The following is a 13,220-nucleotide window of genomic DNA, read 5'->3' as shown; positions in this document are numbered from 1 at the left end:
ATCAACAACCCAAACACTACTACCACATAGATCTTACACACACCTCATGCCCTCTTTCATATGAACATGAGGAGGAGCACAAGTGTTGCAAAGTGGGGCTGCCTCACCACATACATATCACCACCACTACCTCAAGGCAAGCACTTACTTGCAAGAACCAAAATGAAGGGGATCTGTTAAAAAAGATAAAACATGGAACCCTCATATCACCACACTATCTTCACATGCACATGAATCTACTAGAACACACAACACAAGGCTCATCTCAAGTTCCTGTGCAATTGCACAAGCATGTGTGTAGAGCCACACACTCACTCTCAAGCACTCACACACCCACACATAAACACACACATCTACCATAACTCACATGAACACTACATACATGCTCTCTGCGACTCCTCCATCAAACAACAGGAAAAAATATATAAGGACACTTGTAACCCATTGATCTAGGCACAAGTATAGCAAACAAAGCAACGGAAAAAAATATTAGAAAGAAGGAAAAGAAAAATGGGGACTCTCTGGGATTCGGACCCCAGAGCCCCTGGTGCAACACACCACACACAACCACTGCACTACTGCTACTCCCTTTGACAAAGGGATGGAATAAGCAGGGTAAGGCTTCCCTGTAGATCTCTGTCTCGAAAACACACAACCAAAAGAAGGTGCCGAGGGGGGGGGGACTCGAACCCACGCCCTCCTCATCAGGCACACGCACCACTACCACTACGCTACGGCTCGATGACTGACATATGCGCGTGATGAAAACAGAAAAAGAGCCTTCCTCCTGCCTATCTGCTACTCTGAACTTCCTGCTCGCCGGAGATAGAGAACGTAACGCGGTGCAGACTGCCCACGCCCAACGTCGACGAGGGGAACGCACTGGCCGTGGCGCTGCTAGCACGAGGAGGGATGAAGCCCCCCTCCGCGCAACACACCCACATGCATTACCTCATGCATCTACTACCACATAGCATCAACCTGCTACTGCTGCTGCTACTCGAACAGAGAGAACGCCCACGCACTCGTCGGATCCGGGCTGACTACAGAGGAGGAAGGAAGGGGGAGGTGCGGCCTCACCTTGGGGAAGGAAGGAGGGCTCCAATCTGAAGGGGAGGAAGTCGGACCGGAGGGAAGAAGACGTGACGAGGGAGATCCTGCCGTAGACCGAAGCAGGACGAAGTGCACCGGGACCGAGGTGCTGACGAGGTCGAGCTCGTCGGTGTGGTCGCTCCCCGACCCTACCGACGACGGGAATGGAACGCGGGGTCGAACCCCGAGCTCCTGGACATGGCGGACTCGCAGGACGGCGACGTACGCGGGGTGGACGCGGCGAGCTTCTTCCTTTCTCTCTCTGCTGCTAGCTACAGACCTTACCAGGGAAGAAAGAAGAGATGGAGATGGGGATGGGGAGAGGTGGGGGCGGCGGCTGAGGGGAAGAGGAACCCTAGGAGAGGGGAGGCACGGACGCCCAAGTTAAATAGGGGGGGGGGGCTCGACGTTTGTGCCTCACGGCGGCACTGCTCTCTCTCCCAGCTTCTAACGGAAAGCGAGGGAAGGAGGGAGACGGCGCCAGGGAGGGAAGGAGGCCGCGGTCATGGGCTTCTGGCGCGAGGGAAGGGGAGAGATGGGCCGCCAGGGAAGGGAGAGGAAGCCTACCTGCGCCATTTAAAAGAAAGGGAACCCTGTAGCCTCCCAACTATTTAAAAGAAAGGCCAGAAAGAAATATAAAAACAAGGCAAAAACTACTGGGGATAAATCATCAGAAAATTACCCCCTGGTCATAGGAAAATATGGCCTATTTAAGTAAATCAAAACAAGATTTTTAGGAGAAAGTAATTATTTCACAAAACAGAATTAGATGGCTCTGTTTTGTATTTTTTTGCACCTGTTTAAAAACACTTTTAAAAACACCAAACTTGCACAACATAATACCTACACTATTCAGTAAACAGAGGACATTTTAAAACCAGGTAAGAGCAAGTGAAATTTTGAGCTTGGGAATAAAAGAGATAAAAGGTTTGAAACTAACAAGGGGGGTTTGAAAATAATGCCAAGCACCACACTCCACCACTTCACACCACATCATCACATGTGCATCAACACATGAAATCACAAGATCACAAAATCACACCTAGCAAGATCACATGCAATCATAACATGATATAGAATCATAAGGTATGACAAGAATGGTATGGCATGGATGCATGCATGCAAAAGAAGAACACAAGGTGACACATGAAATCATACATGCATAGATAGCTCTCATGACAATGTCAAGGTGGTTCCACATGGAAGGTTACAAAAAAAAGGGAAAGCTTTTCACTTGGGGCACTACATCCTACCTGCCATCTCATAACCAATTTCCTCAAGAAGATTCTCAATCATAGTAGGTGACTAGGTGACCTTTTCAAGATTATCATACCAAGTGACACGGCCATTAACATAAGAACGGTTCTTGCCATGCTCAAGAAAAAAAATCCACCATGGTTGATTTCCATAGAGAAATTTGGGCTTCTACGACCTGATACATCAACACAATTGCAACATGCGTGAGGATCGACCAAACCATGAATTTGTTTAACCCCCTAACACCCTAAGCCCCAATTCTACTAACCCCCAAATCCTCTGCCAAAACCCTAGTACAATAGATCCAACCTACCAACTAGAACACCTCTACGTGACAATGCAGCCCTTAAAGGAGGGTCTTTTCAGATCAAAACACAAAAAAGCAAAGAAACCGAGGGTGCGGATATTTACTCTACACAAGGGGTGGTGCCCCTTCTGCACGACGAACAGGGGCCATCGGCGCGGCTTCCGACGGGCGACGAACACGCGAGGCGGCAGTGCCTCGCCTACCGCGGTCGAAACCAGTGAATCAACTCCCCTCTGTCCCCGATGATCGCAGGGGCGACGTCGCCTATGCAGCCGCTCCCTTTCTACAATCGAAGACGAAGAGGCGACGTGAGTGGAGGAGGGGCGAAAGGGCGAAATTGGAGATGGCAGGGTGTTTTACGCAAATATCGACAGGAACGCCCTCTCGGCTCGACATCTGGCGCGACAAGCGGTCAACAGGTGGTCTACCGACCGCATACGTGCTACAGTGACCGTATTTTCACGTCAAACCGTATTCAGTGACCGTAACGAACGTATTTCAAAGTTGAGTGACCATATAGTGCTTTCGTGACAACTTAAGTGACCGTGGGTGTATTTATCTCAACCTGAAACGTACCTGGTGCACCGGCCTCCCGAAAGCCACCATACATGTGTGTAAATTATCTATACATAATTTACTTCATTCGTTTCTAAATATAAAATCTTTTTAAAGAATTTAATAAAAACTACGGATGTATATAGACATATTCTAAAATATATTTACTCATTTTGTTTCGTATGCAGTTTGTATTGAAATTTCTAGAATTATTTATATTTAGGAACGAAGGGAGTAGATGCCAATTATAGTCGGGATCCTGCTACGTTACAAGCAAGAAGTATGGTATACATCACATCTATGTACCCATAGTGTGAGCTGTGCTTACAAACAAGCCAATCAGTCAGCCACCATAACAGTGAGCACCACCGTACATTAGGCATTAGATTAGAGATCGTTTTCGTTATTATGATGGTACCATTCCATTGTTCTGTATTAATGATGAGGATGACACACTTTCACAACCAACGTATATTTTGATACATTGTAGCTTGCAGGTTCACCCCGGATTGAGCAAACGAGCGTTTGTACATTTCGTGTTGTTTATACATACATACATACATACATACAGTATACGTGAACCTGACCAATGCCTGGTCTTTCCAAGGCATCAACCATTATTCAGCACACTTGTTACGTCTACTTGCCCTTAATTTAGTTGGGCCTCCTGCAATTGAGCCTGACCTCCGTCCGCGTCCCGGGCGACGGCAGCAGGCCGCCCATCTTGAGCATGGCCGTGACGAAGTCGGCGGAGAACTGCCCGGGGCTGCTGCTGTACTGCCTGACCAGCGAGTCCTGCGACCCGCCGTTGAAGAGCTCCTGGTCCGAGTGCAGGAGGCCGCGCTGCCCCACCAGGTTCCGGTAGTAGGCGTTGTCGAACCCGTCGGCGGTCTGCGCGTCCAAGGGCGCGAGGCTGCTGCCGCCTCCGGACCGCGGGCACGTCCGCTGCCGCAGCGCCGCGAAGGTGGCGTTGATGTTGCGCTCGTTGTAGATGCGGCTGCGGAAGAACTGGCACTGCGACCGCCCGATGGTGTGCGCGCCGGAGAGCGCCGTCATGTCCCGCGGCGACAGGTTCTTGTTGCCGAACATGGCGATGAGCGTGGCGAGGCTGGAGCCGGGCCCCGGGAGGTTCGCGTTCGCCGCGCTCTGGCTCGCCGTGCGCGCGTCCTTGCGCCCCAGCGGCACGCTCCACGTCGGACCTCCCAGCTGCACGCGCGCAACGGATCAGCCATGGCTACTACAGTACTCCAGTAAAAATAAGTGCAGAACTAGGAGTCAAGCGACCGTTGAAGCTAGTCGGTAGCGCGCGAGGGCTAACCAGGTTGACTCCGTCGCGGGCGGCGAGCGCCAGGATGTCGGCGCAGGAGACGGTGGCCCTGCACGCAGCCTCGACCCTGGTCTTGATGGCGTCGATCACGTCGAACCCGCGGGCCGAGTTGGCGTTCGGCCCGGCGTTCTTCTCGCCGGTGAGCGTCGACGTGTCGTCCAGCAGAATGGAGCCGTCACACCCCTGCAGCCGATACATAGCAGACAAGCAGAGTTAAACTTCAGTGCACCGCAGATCGCACGTAGAATGTAGCAGCAGCATCAAAAGCAAAGCAATGGAACAGTAGAGAGGAGAGGAAGCTCTGTGTGTTGCTCTGCTCACATTGACGAAGCAGTCGTGGAAGAAGAGGCGAAGGATGGACGCGCCCATCCGCCTCTCCGTCTGCAACGCCGAGGTCATCCCCGACCGCACGATGGACGCCAGGTTGGGGCAGGACCTCGAGTAGAAGTTGGGCGAGAGCCGCTGCGCGGTCGCCGGGCCGGCGAGGGCACAGAGCACGACGGCGAGGCCGAGGAAGGCCGCCGGCCTGGTGGTGAAGGCGGCCATTAATTGCTTCTTCGGCTTCGATGCGATACGACGTGACTAGCTAGAGCTTCGATACAACTCTTGTGATGTGAGCCGAGCTCGATGAGGCGATATGATGCATAGGGTGGCATCCTATTTATAGTGCTCTAGCCACTCGAGCTCGACCGTAGAGGCGTAGACGATGACTGCCTAGTGCCTAGCCAGCTAGCCCGCGCCTGCATGGGCTGGCGGGCGCGCGGTTCCGATCACGCACGTACGAAAGAAATGCTACGTACGTACAAAGTTCTTGGCCGGACTCTGCGCAGCTGGATTTGGTTGACCGGCGATCGCTCGCTCCGGCAGCGGCATGGGCCCTGGCTTGCCACGACGCTAACTGCTACTGTAACCAGCACGACGCTAAGAGCAAGTAAATAGTATAGCCAGCTGCGGGTTATAAGTCATTGCCATGTCATCTATAGCCCATCTTATAGCCAACATGTACAATAGTTCATTGCAAATGTGTACTATTTTTTTACTATATGACCCATCTTTCATACTCAGAAAATGCCTAGGAGCACGTGGTAGAGCTGACTTTTAACTAAGAATCCGCTTACCTTCTCTCTCCACTTCTCTTTCCTCTAACTAAATAAAAATATATTAATTTATTCCTTATAGCAAGCTGACTCTAACTGCTACTGTAACCAGCATGCGCACTCCCTAGCTATCCCCTGCCTTGCACTCATGCACTAAATCATATCATTGCATGTGTTGGTTATCGTGTATACAGTATTTTGTCGAGTATTATAAGAGCGCAGCGCATAGGCGTGTTGCTGTGGACGTCACGGGTCAGTCCGGATTCCTCTGGGTCGGCGCATTAGCAGGAAATTTCGTGGACCGAAGGTTGGTGCTGCCGTTACGTGCCGTGCCGCTCCACCACGGCGCATGCTGTTGCTAGCCATGTGCCGGTTAACCAGACTTGCCTGCCTGGATGACTCCACGTTCAATCACAAGCAGCACTCGTCCTAGTATATTTTAGTGTAGATTAGCAGTTTGAAGCATCCGTATTGCTGTGTAGGCTGGCCCATGAATCAGCCCGGCTAGTTCTGAAAGGTGTTAATAATCCCTGCAAAAAAAAGGTGTTAGTAATCCAGCATCAACTGGTTGTAGAGTTGTACGTAAGGACGGCATTACATCGCAACTTGCATGCGTGCAGGCCGAGGTCAAACAATTATTCTGGAGATAGGACGGTAATGTGCAGTATATAAAACTACAGTATTTCGCTACTCTATATACATGCATGCATGTAAAGATCAATCGCTTTCGTACAACAGCGAAAGGTTGGAACGTGGAAGCGTGCGTCTATCTCACTGTCACCCGCTTCAATGGAGTTGGAATCGTCCAGCGACCCGTGCTAAACTGGGGTCAGCGCCGATAACCACTTCTTAACAGAAAAGCGAGAGGATTACGTATATCTTCTTCTGAATACTAAAACTAGGGAATAATATTATAGGATGTGGTCGATATCTAGATTCCCCTAATTAAGTGGAGTGGTACGTGGATAAAGCAGATGCATGTGCTCGTCGGTTCATCGATGCCACTGGGATTTTGATGGTCTGGCCACTACGTATTTTGGCAGTTCATCGAGTTAATAAAAGTGCCTTTTATCAAAAATAGCGATCTTAGTTCTTTTTGTTTTGGACATGATGAAAATTCATTACACGGTAGTTATTATGAACAATTGGTGAACTACGTACTACTACAATGGATATGAAAGGGCTTACTCCAGAATTATATAAGGATTACATCATCATCCATTCGCCGTGCTGATCATAACCTAGAACGAGCTAGCATGTACAATAAACGAAGTTCAAATTGGCTTGGCTGTTATATAACTACAGAGAAGATCAACTAATTTCGCGACGATTATTGGCGCTCGCCAACTCATCAAAGTAGCTACCAAAAGTACGTGATTGTTTTGAATTTAAAATCTGTCATCATGTACCAGCTTTTGTCCATGCTAGGCTAAATTTCAAAGATGCTTGTTCCCCGGATAAGATCATGAAGGATGTCTCTCGGCCGTATCCGGCCCAGAGTCGGTATGTACCAAACGACCAGCATAAACAGGAAATACAAAACCGTTTGGGCAATCAGATACGTACCTGATAATTCAAGTAAACAAAAACTTATGTACGCTCCGATTGATGCTTGGGTATCTTGTTTGCGACACTACTTTTGGCCACTGCAGAGAATGGTTCTGGAATGGAAGCAATCAAGAGGGTGGTCGTTTGATGTACTCCCTCCGTTCCAAAAATTTTGTCTTAAATTTATTTAAAAATAAATATATCTAAATACTAGAACGTGACTAGATACATTCATATCTAGATAAATTTAAGATAAGAATTTTGATGCAAAAAGAGTATATACGGAAAACACTCATACAGTCAATTATATTAAGAAGCACGACGGAAGCACAAACTAATTTTAATCCCAATTTTCGGATTGGCACCAAAAAACTTGATTTACTTCAGACGGAAAGTTTTTACATGAGTTTGTTGGTTTTCCGAGCTTATGGCACCTTTAACCTATTTTTATGTTTTTCTTTTATGAGTCGGAACATCCTCTTGTTCGAGGTGTTCTGCATGGTGTTCTTGTCGGGAAAAAATTTCTGACCCGTAGTTCAGCATCTTTCCTGCCGAGCGACACCTTGGCGTTGTCAAAACATACACAAGAGATGAACTAGTTCCCGAGGAGATATGTTCGTAGGGTCGGCCATGCCGCCCAACCCAAGTCTCGGGGGCTACTGGTTATCAGCTCGTCAGGGAATAAATTGCACCAATCGGAAAAATCCACAAAAATCATCACACGGCCTAGGTGGTGCACCACCTCAGATGCATTATGGCATTGGAGCTCGGATGCAGTCTGGCATAAAGCTCGAAGGCAAGTGGTTGCCTCCATAGAGAGAAAATCCGGCGTTGGAGTTCGGCTGCAAAAAGACACCTCGGATGTAGTTCGGCATTGAAGTTTAGATGCAAGAGGACACCGCCACACGGGAAATACTTCAAATCCCACGATCATCCCAATGATCGCTACATCAATATATAACATGCGGGCCCTCATGTATGAGAGTTGAGACGCTTCCATAATTCCTACGTGGTATACAGAGCAGGCTCTTCCATCACATCTAGCTTGTCCTTCTTCAACCGTCCATCCATCCCCTCTCCACCATGTCTTCCTCCAACACAACCATCCAATATAGACTCAACTACAACACCTCTGAGCTGCTTACCAGGTCGAACTATGTTCTCTGGAAAGCCCAAGTAAGATCCCAAATAATGGGCACCGGCTTGTATGGCAACATGGACAACACCATCAAGGAGCCTCCCAAGATCATCACCGCCAAACACAAAGATGGCAAGGAACAGGTCATCCCCAACCCTGCGTGTGTCCCCTGGCTTTTCCAGGATCAAAAAATTGTTGCTTATATATTGCACAATATGTCCAAGGAAGTCCTTGTTCAGGTTGCCTCGCTTGAGACGTCACATGCGATATGGTCGGCCTTGGCGACCATGTTCTCTGTTGTCTCGCTGTCCAAGGCAAACAATCTTCGAGCCGCCCTCACCAATGCCGAGAAGGGATCCATGTGGCCTCGAGATACTTAGGTCACATGCAATCCTTCTCTAATGATCTCGTGGTGGCGAGCAAACCCCTTGTGGAGGGGGAGCTCATCTCCTTCATCATAGTCGGCCTTGACATGGACTACCAACCCATCATCTCCATGCTAGACGTCCGCACCAAGCCCATCACCCTCGACACTCTTTTCTTTCTCATGGCCAATTTCGAACAAAGGGTCGAGATGTTCCATGGCAAAGACAATGGTGGCTTCAAGTCATCGGCCAATGCCGCCTCACGAGGTCGTTCTAGAGGTGGAATGGGAGGCTACCGCAAGGAAGGTGTCTCTAGTGGATCTCGTGATGGCTATGATGCTCGTGCAGGCTACGACTCGGTGGCGCTTGCGGCGACTAAACCACTACTGGTGGCAGCTATGTCCCTAGTGAAGGTCAGGGTTCCGGTGGAGGCTACCACCCTAACTTTGCTGGTTGTGGTGGGGGCTATGGCTTCCACCAGAACAATGGCGGGGCCTACCAAAGTGGTAATGGCGGAGGCCACTACCATCATAACAGATCTGGTGGCGGCAACAACAATAATCGGCGCCCCCAGCAACAACAATTGAGCGTGCAACTTCCAAGGATACAATGGTTATGAGGGCAAGTGTCAAATTTGTAAGAAAACAAATCACATTGCCAAAGTTTTCGATTGGCGTTATGCTAGTCACAATAATTCCCCAAAAAAGAAAATTGCAGTTGAAGCCGACGTGTCATATAGGGTTGATACCAATTGGTATATGGACACATGCGCCACAAACCACATCATTGGAGAACTGGAGAAGCTAACCATGCACGGAAAATATCGTGGCCATGATCAAGTCTACATTGGAGCACACGGTGCAGGTATGAAGATAAGTCATGTTGGTCAATCTCTTATCAAAACCCCCCCACAAAAACCTTGAACTCAATGATATCTTACATGTTCCCAATGCTTCCAAAACTTCGCTATCTGTCCACCATATTTCTCTTGATAACAATGTGTTTCTTGAATTTCACCCCTTCTTCTTTTTTAGCAAGGATCAGGTCATGAAGAGAATTCTCCATAGGTGTGTGTGCGTGGAATATCTCTATGCTTTACTTCCCAAATATTGCCACTATAATAAACAAGTGTATGGTACCATCAAGCTCTATGCTGAAAGATGGCACAATCGCTTAGGTCATCCTTCCTTAGCTAATGTTCATCATATTCTTACTAGAAATAATCTCCCACTTGTTGGTGAGAGAAACTTAGAAACTATTTGTGATTCATGCCAAAGAGAAATAAGTCATCAACTACCATATCATGTGTCTACTAGTGTGTCTACCAAGCCATTACAACTTAATTTTTTCTGATTTCTGGGGTCCAACACCTACTTCTGTTAGTAGGCATTCTTACTACGTAAGCTTTGTTGATGACCATAGCAAATACACGTGGATCTATTTTCTTAAGAAACGTTATGATGTGTTTCAAGTGTTCCACAATTTTCAAGCACTTGTGGAAAAAAAAATTGATAGCAAAATTATCTCTGTGCAATCTGACTGGGGTGGTGAGTATGACAAGGTGAATTCTTTCTTTCAAACGATAGGTATCTCTCACCACATGTCATCATGCACACCAAAAAAATGGTTTTATCGAGCATAAGCATCGCCATATTGTCAAATTAGGGTTAGCTATTAAGCTTTCCTCGTTCATCTCATTAACATGTGGCCTAGTCGCATTATATCCAATGAAACTCCCACTGAAGCTTACTCCATGTGACACCAGAATACACAACTCTTCGCGTTTTTGGGTGTGCCTATTGGCCATATCTTTGTCCCTATAACACTCGCAAGCTCAGTTTCCGTTCCAAGCAATGTGTCTTTCTTGGGTCTAGAGGTCAACACAAGGGAGTCATGTGCCTTGATGTATCCACTAGTTATGTTTATATCTTAGGAGATGTTGTCTCTGATGAAACTTAGTTCCCTTTCAAAAAACTCCATCTGAATGCTGGTGCTATTCTTAGGAAGTAAATCCTTCTCCTTCCGTATCAACTTTCCTGCACCCCTTGTGTGGGTGAAGATAATTGCACTGACCAACGGTTGACTAATATATCTTCTACACTGCCTGAGTTTTATGTTCCAAAAAACAGAGAATAAAATGGTGCAGAAAACGGTGCTTCTGGTTCTTCCTCGGTGACCACAGGTGATATGGGTGTATCCCCCTCGGGATCAATGCGTCTGATTGCATGAGAAACGACTGCATGAACCTCGGGATTGGCAGCCCGTCAGCTGGCTCAGAGCTCCCCACCATCCTCACCTCCACGCCAATCTTTGAACTCCACGTCATGGCTATCCACCGAGCCGGTCACCCCGCGTATTGTGTGCCAATTTGGAGCAGGGGTGAAACCGACCGAGAGGTATGCGTCGGTCCCACGCATCTATGCCAGAAGGCACCCGCCATTGTTGGACGCTGTGTTGGTCGAACCAGGCAAGAGATGTAAGTGCATCTAGTGCCCTTAGTGATTTTGGTGGTTTGAAGACTTATAGGTTAATAGACTAATGTGTTTGTAAGTGTACACATGCTCTATAAGTCGCTGAGGAGTTTGAGTTATATGATGAATATCGACCCCTAGAAATGTATGTCTTCGGCTGAAGACTTTGGTCTTACCTTGAAGACTTTGATCGTGAAGAAATTGCGATGAAATTGATATTCCTCGTGAAGATATTGATGATGAGGAATTCGGTGTGTCCTGAAGAAAAACTGTCTGGAGACTTCGAAGTGTGAAGATTTATTCTTTCTGTTTCACTTTCTTTACTCTTGAGTCATAGGAACACCATACTGTTAAGGGGGTCAAAGTAATACTACAGAATGAATTTCCTCATGATGCTCAACCCAAGCCTAAACCTACCAAAGCCTCAAAGTGAGGAATATGAGAGACATGAGGACTTTCACAGTTGAAAGTTTCGACAGTTGCCGTGACACCCGCCACCTCATTGATCTTATCCACCCAACGGTCACAATATTTAAGGGCATTTATGTCAAATCATGTCGGGATGCTCCCAGGCTATAAATAGCCGCCCCCACAACCACTAGCTGGTTGGCTTCTCCGAGATAAAATGACACTTGTAATTTAGAGCAACCCAGTTCCTCAGAGTCTTCAAGAGAAAATCATCAAGTGAGGAAATACCACGAACACCAAACCCCAAACCAAAACCAAGTGATTGAGCATTATTGAAGAATTTGTTCCTATGTGGAACTGAAGCCTTTTACCTTTGAGGAATGTGCATCCTCGAGACGGTTAGGCGTCATGGTCTAGAGCATCCAACAGTCAATTGTGGATCGCCGGGTGACCTAGTTTGCAAGGGTTTGGAAGTCTACCATGAAGACTTACCATGAGTGTTGGGTCAAGACTGTCTGTCCTTAGCTCAAGGAGAATACGGCAGGGACTTTGTGTCCTTTGTTTTCAATACCAAGCCGCTCCACACGAGATGTACAACTGTCACATCAGTTGGAACTGGGTCATCAACAATTGTCTTCATCGTGATACAGGTTCTATTTCTTCAACTCTTTCATTTCCTCAAAGTTGTATGTTGAAGACTTTCATCTGTGCTGTTTGATTTGTCTGAAGAATTTCTCTGAATTTCCTCAACCTCAAATTCTTCACTTGAGTTAATCTTCACCTGCGTGCTGTGTACCTGTGTACTGCGCAAACCGATTCTCATAATCTTCACCAAGTAATCTGCTGTAGTACTCTTTGCACTTCTAATCCTGTGCTATTTCCGCTACACGTAATTCATCATTGAGGAATTTCCTCAAAAGGAATTTCCTCAGCAATAAAAATCTAGAATCACCTATTCATCCCCCCTCTAGTCGATATAACACACTTTCAATTGGTATCAGAGCAAGGTACTCCCTTGTTCTGTGTGATTTTGGTTTAACCACCTAGAGTTTTAGTTATGTTGCCGCATGTATGATCAAGGTTACTGCAGGATGTCCTACCTTCGAACGAAAGGACTTTCCCTACTGGAAGACCAAGATGCAGATGCTTTTTCAGGCTATTGACAATGATCTCTGGTACATTGTGGAACATGGTATTCCCTCCATCACTGCTACTATCTTTGCCCCTGATGTGAAGAAATTCAAGAAACTTGATTCTCAAGCGAAGAATATCATCTGTGGCCATGTGAGCAAAGGTCGGTATGGCAGAGTGAGTGCTTTAGGCACAGCTAAGCTTATCTAGGACATGCTGTCCAAAGTCAATGAAGGAATCTCATCTCAGCGTGACTCTCGTGTTGATGTTCTTTGCAATCTCTTCAATCGCTTCAAGAGGCTTGATAATGAAAGCTACCAAGATACCTTTGATCGCCTCACTGACATCTCAAATGAACTGCAAGCACTGGGAGCTCGAGACATCACTGACCATGAAGTTGTGAAGAAATTGCTAAGATCTCTTGATCCTTCATTTGATACACTGGTTCTGATGATTCAAGAAAGAGGAGACTATAAGATGCTTGACCCTGCTGATATACTTGAAAGACTCAATACTCAAGAATT

The 13,220-nt window shown here is 47.2% G+C and overlaps 1 protein-coding gene across 1 annotated transcript; it reads right to left on the bottom strand.

Moving 5' to 3' along the window:
* Positions 1-3,667: 3,667 nt before the first annotated feature.
* Positions 3,668-5,175, bottom strand: LOC123409841 (peroxidase P7-like). The gene is made up of 3 exons (XM_045102712.1): positions 4,860-5,175; positions 4,530-4,721; positions 3,668-4,417 (listed from the first exon to the last, which is right to left on the bottom strand). Exons 1-3 carry the CDS (start codon positions 5,082-5,084, stop codon positions 3,866-3,868), a joined length of 969 nt encoding a protein of 322 aa, XP_044958647.1. The 5' UTR covers positions 5,085-5,175; the 3' UTR covers positions 3,668-3,865.
* Positions 5,176-13,220: the final 8,045 nt, after the last annotated feature.

Source organism: Hordeum vulgare, chromosome 7H, assembly GCF_904849725.1.
Source record: "Hordeum vulgare subsp. vulgare chromosome 7H, MorexV3_pseudomolecules_assembly, whole genome shotgun sequence".
Lineage (NCBI taxonomy): Eukaryota > Viridiplantae > Streptophyta > Magnoliopsida > Poales > Poaceae > Hordeum > Hordeum vulgare.
This window is presented reverse-complemented; position numbering and strand designations above follow the sequence as displayed.

Excerpts from the sequence above, each read along its gene's own strand:
- LOC123409841 (XM_045102712.1), bottom strand. The coding sequence starts at position 5,084 with ATGGCCGCCTTCACCACCAGGCCGGCGGCCTTCCTCGGCCTCGCCGTC. Across the intron at positions 4,722-4,859 it reads TCCACGACTGCTTCGTCAAT|GGGTGTGACGGCTCCATTCT; the intron begins GTGAGCAGAGCA and ends TATCGGCTGCAG. Across the intron at positions 4,418-4,529 it reads CCCGCGACGGAGTCAACCTG|CTGGGAGGTCCGACGTGGAG; the intron begins GTTAGCCCTCGC and ends GCGCGCGTGCAG.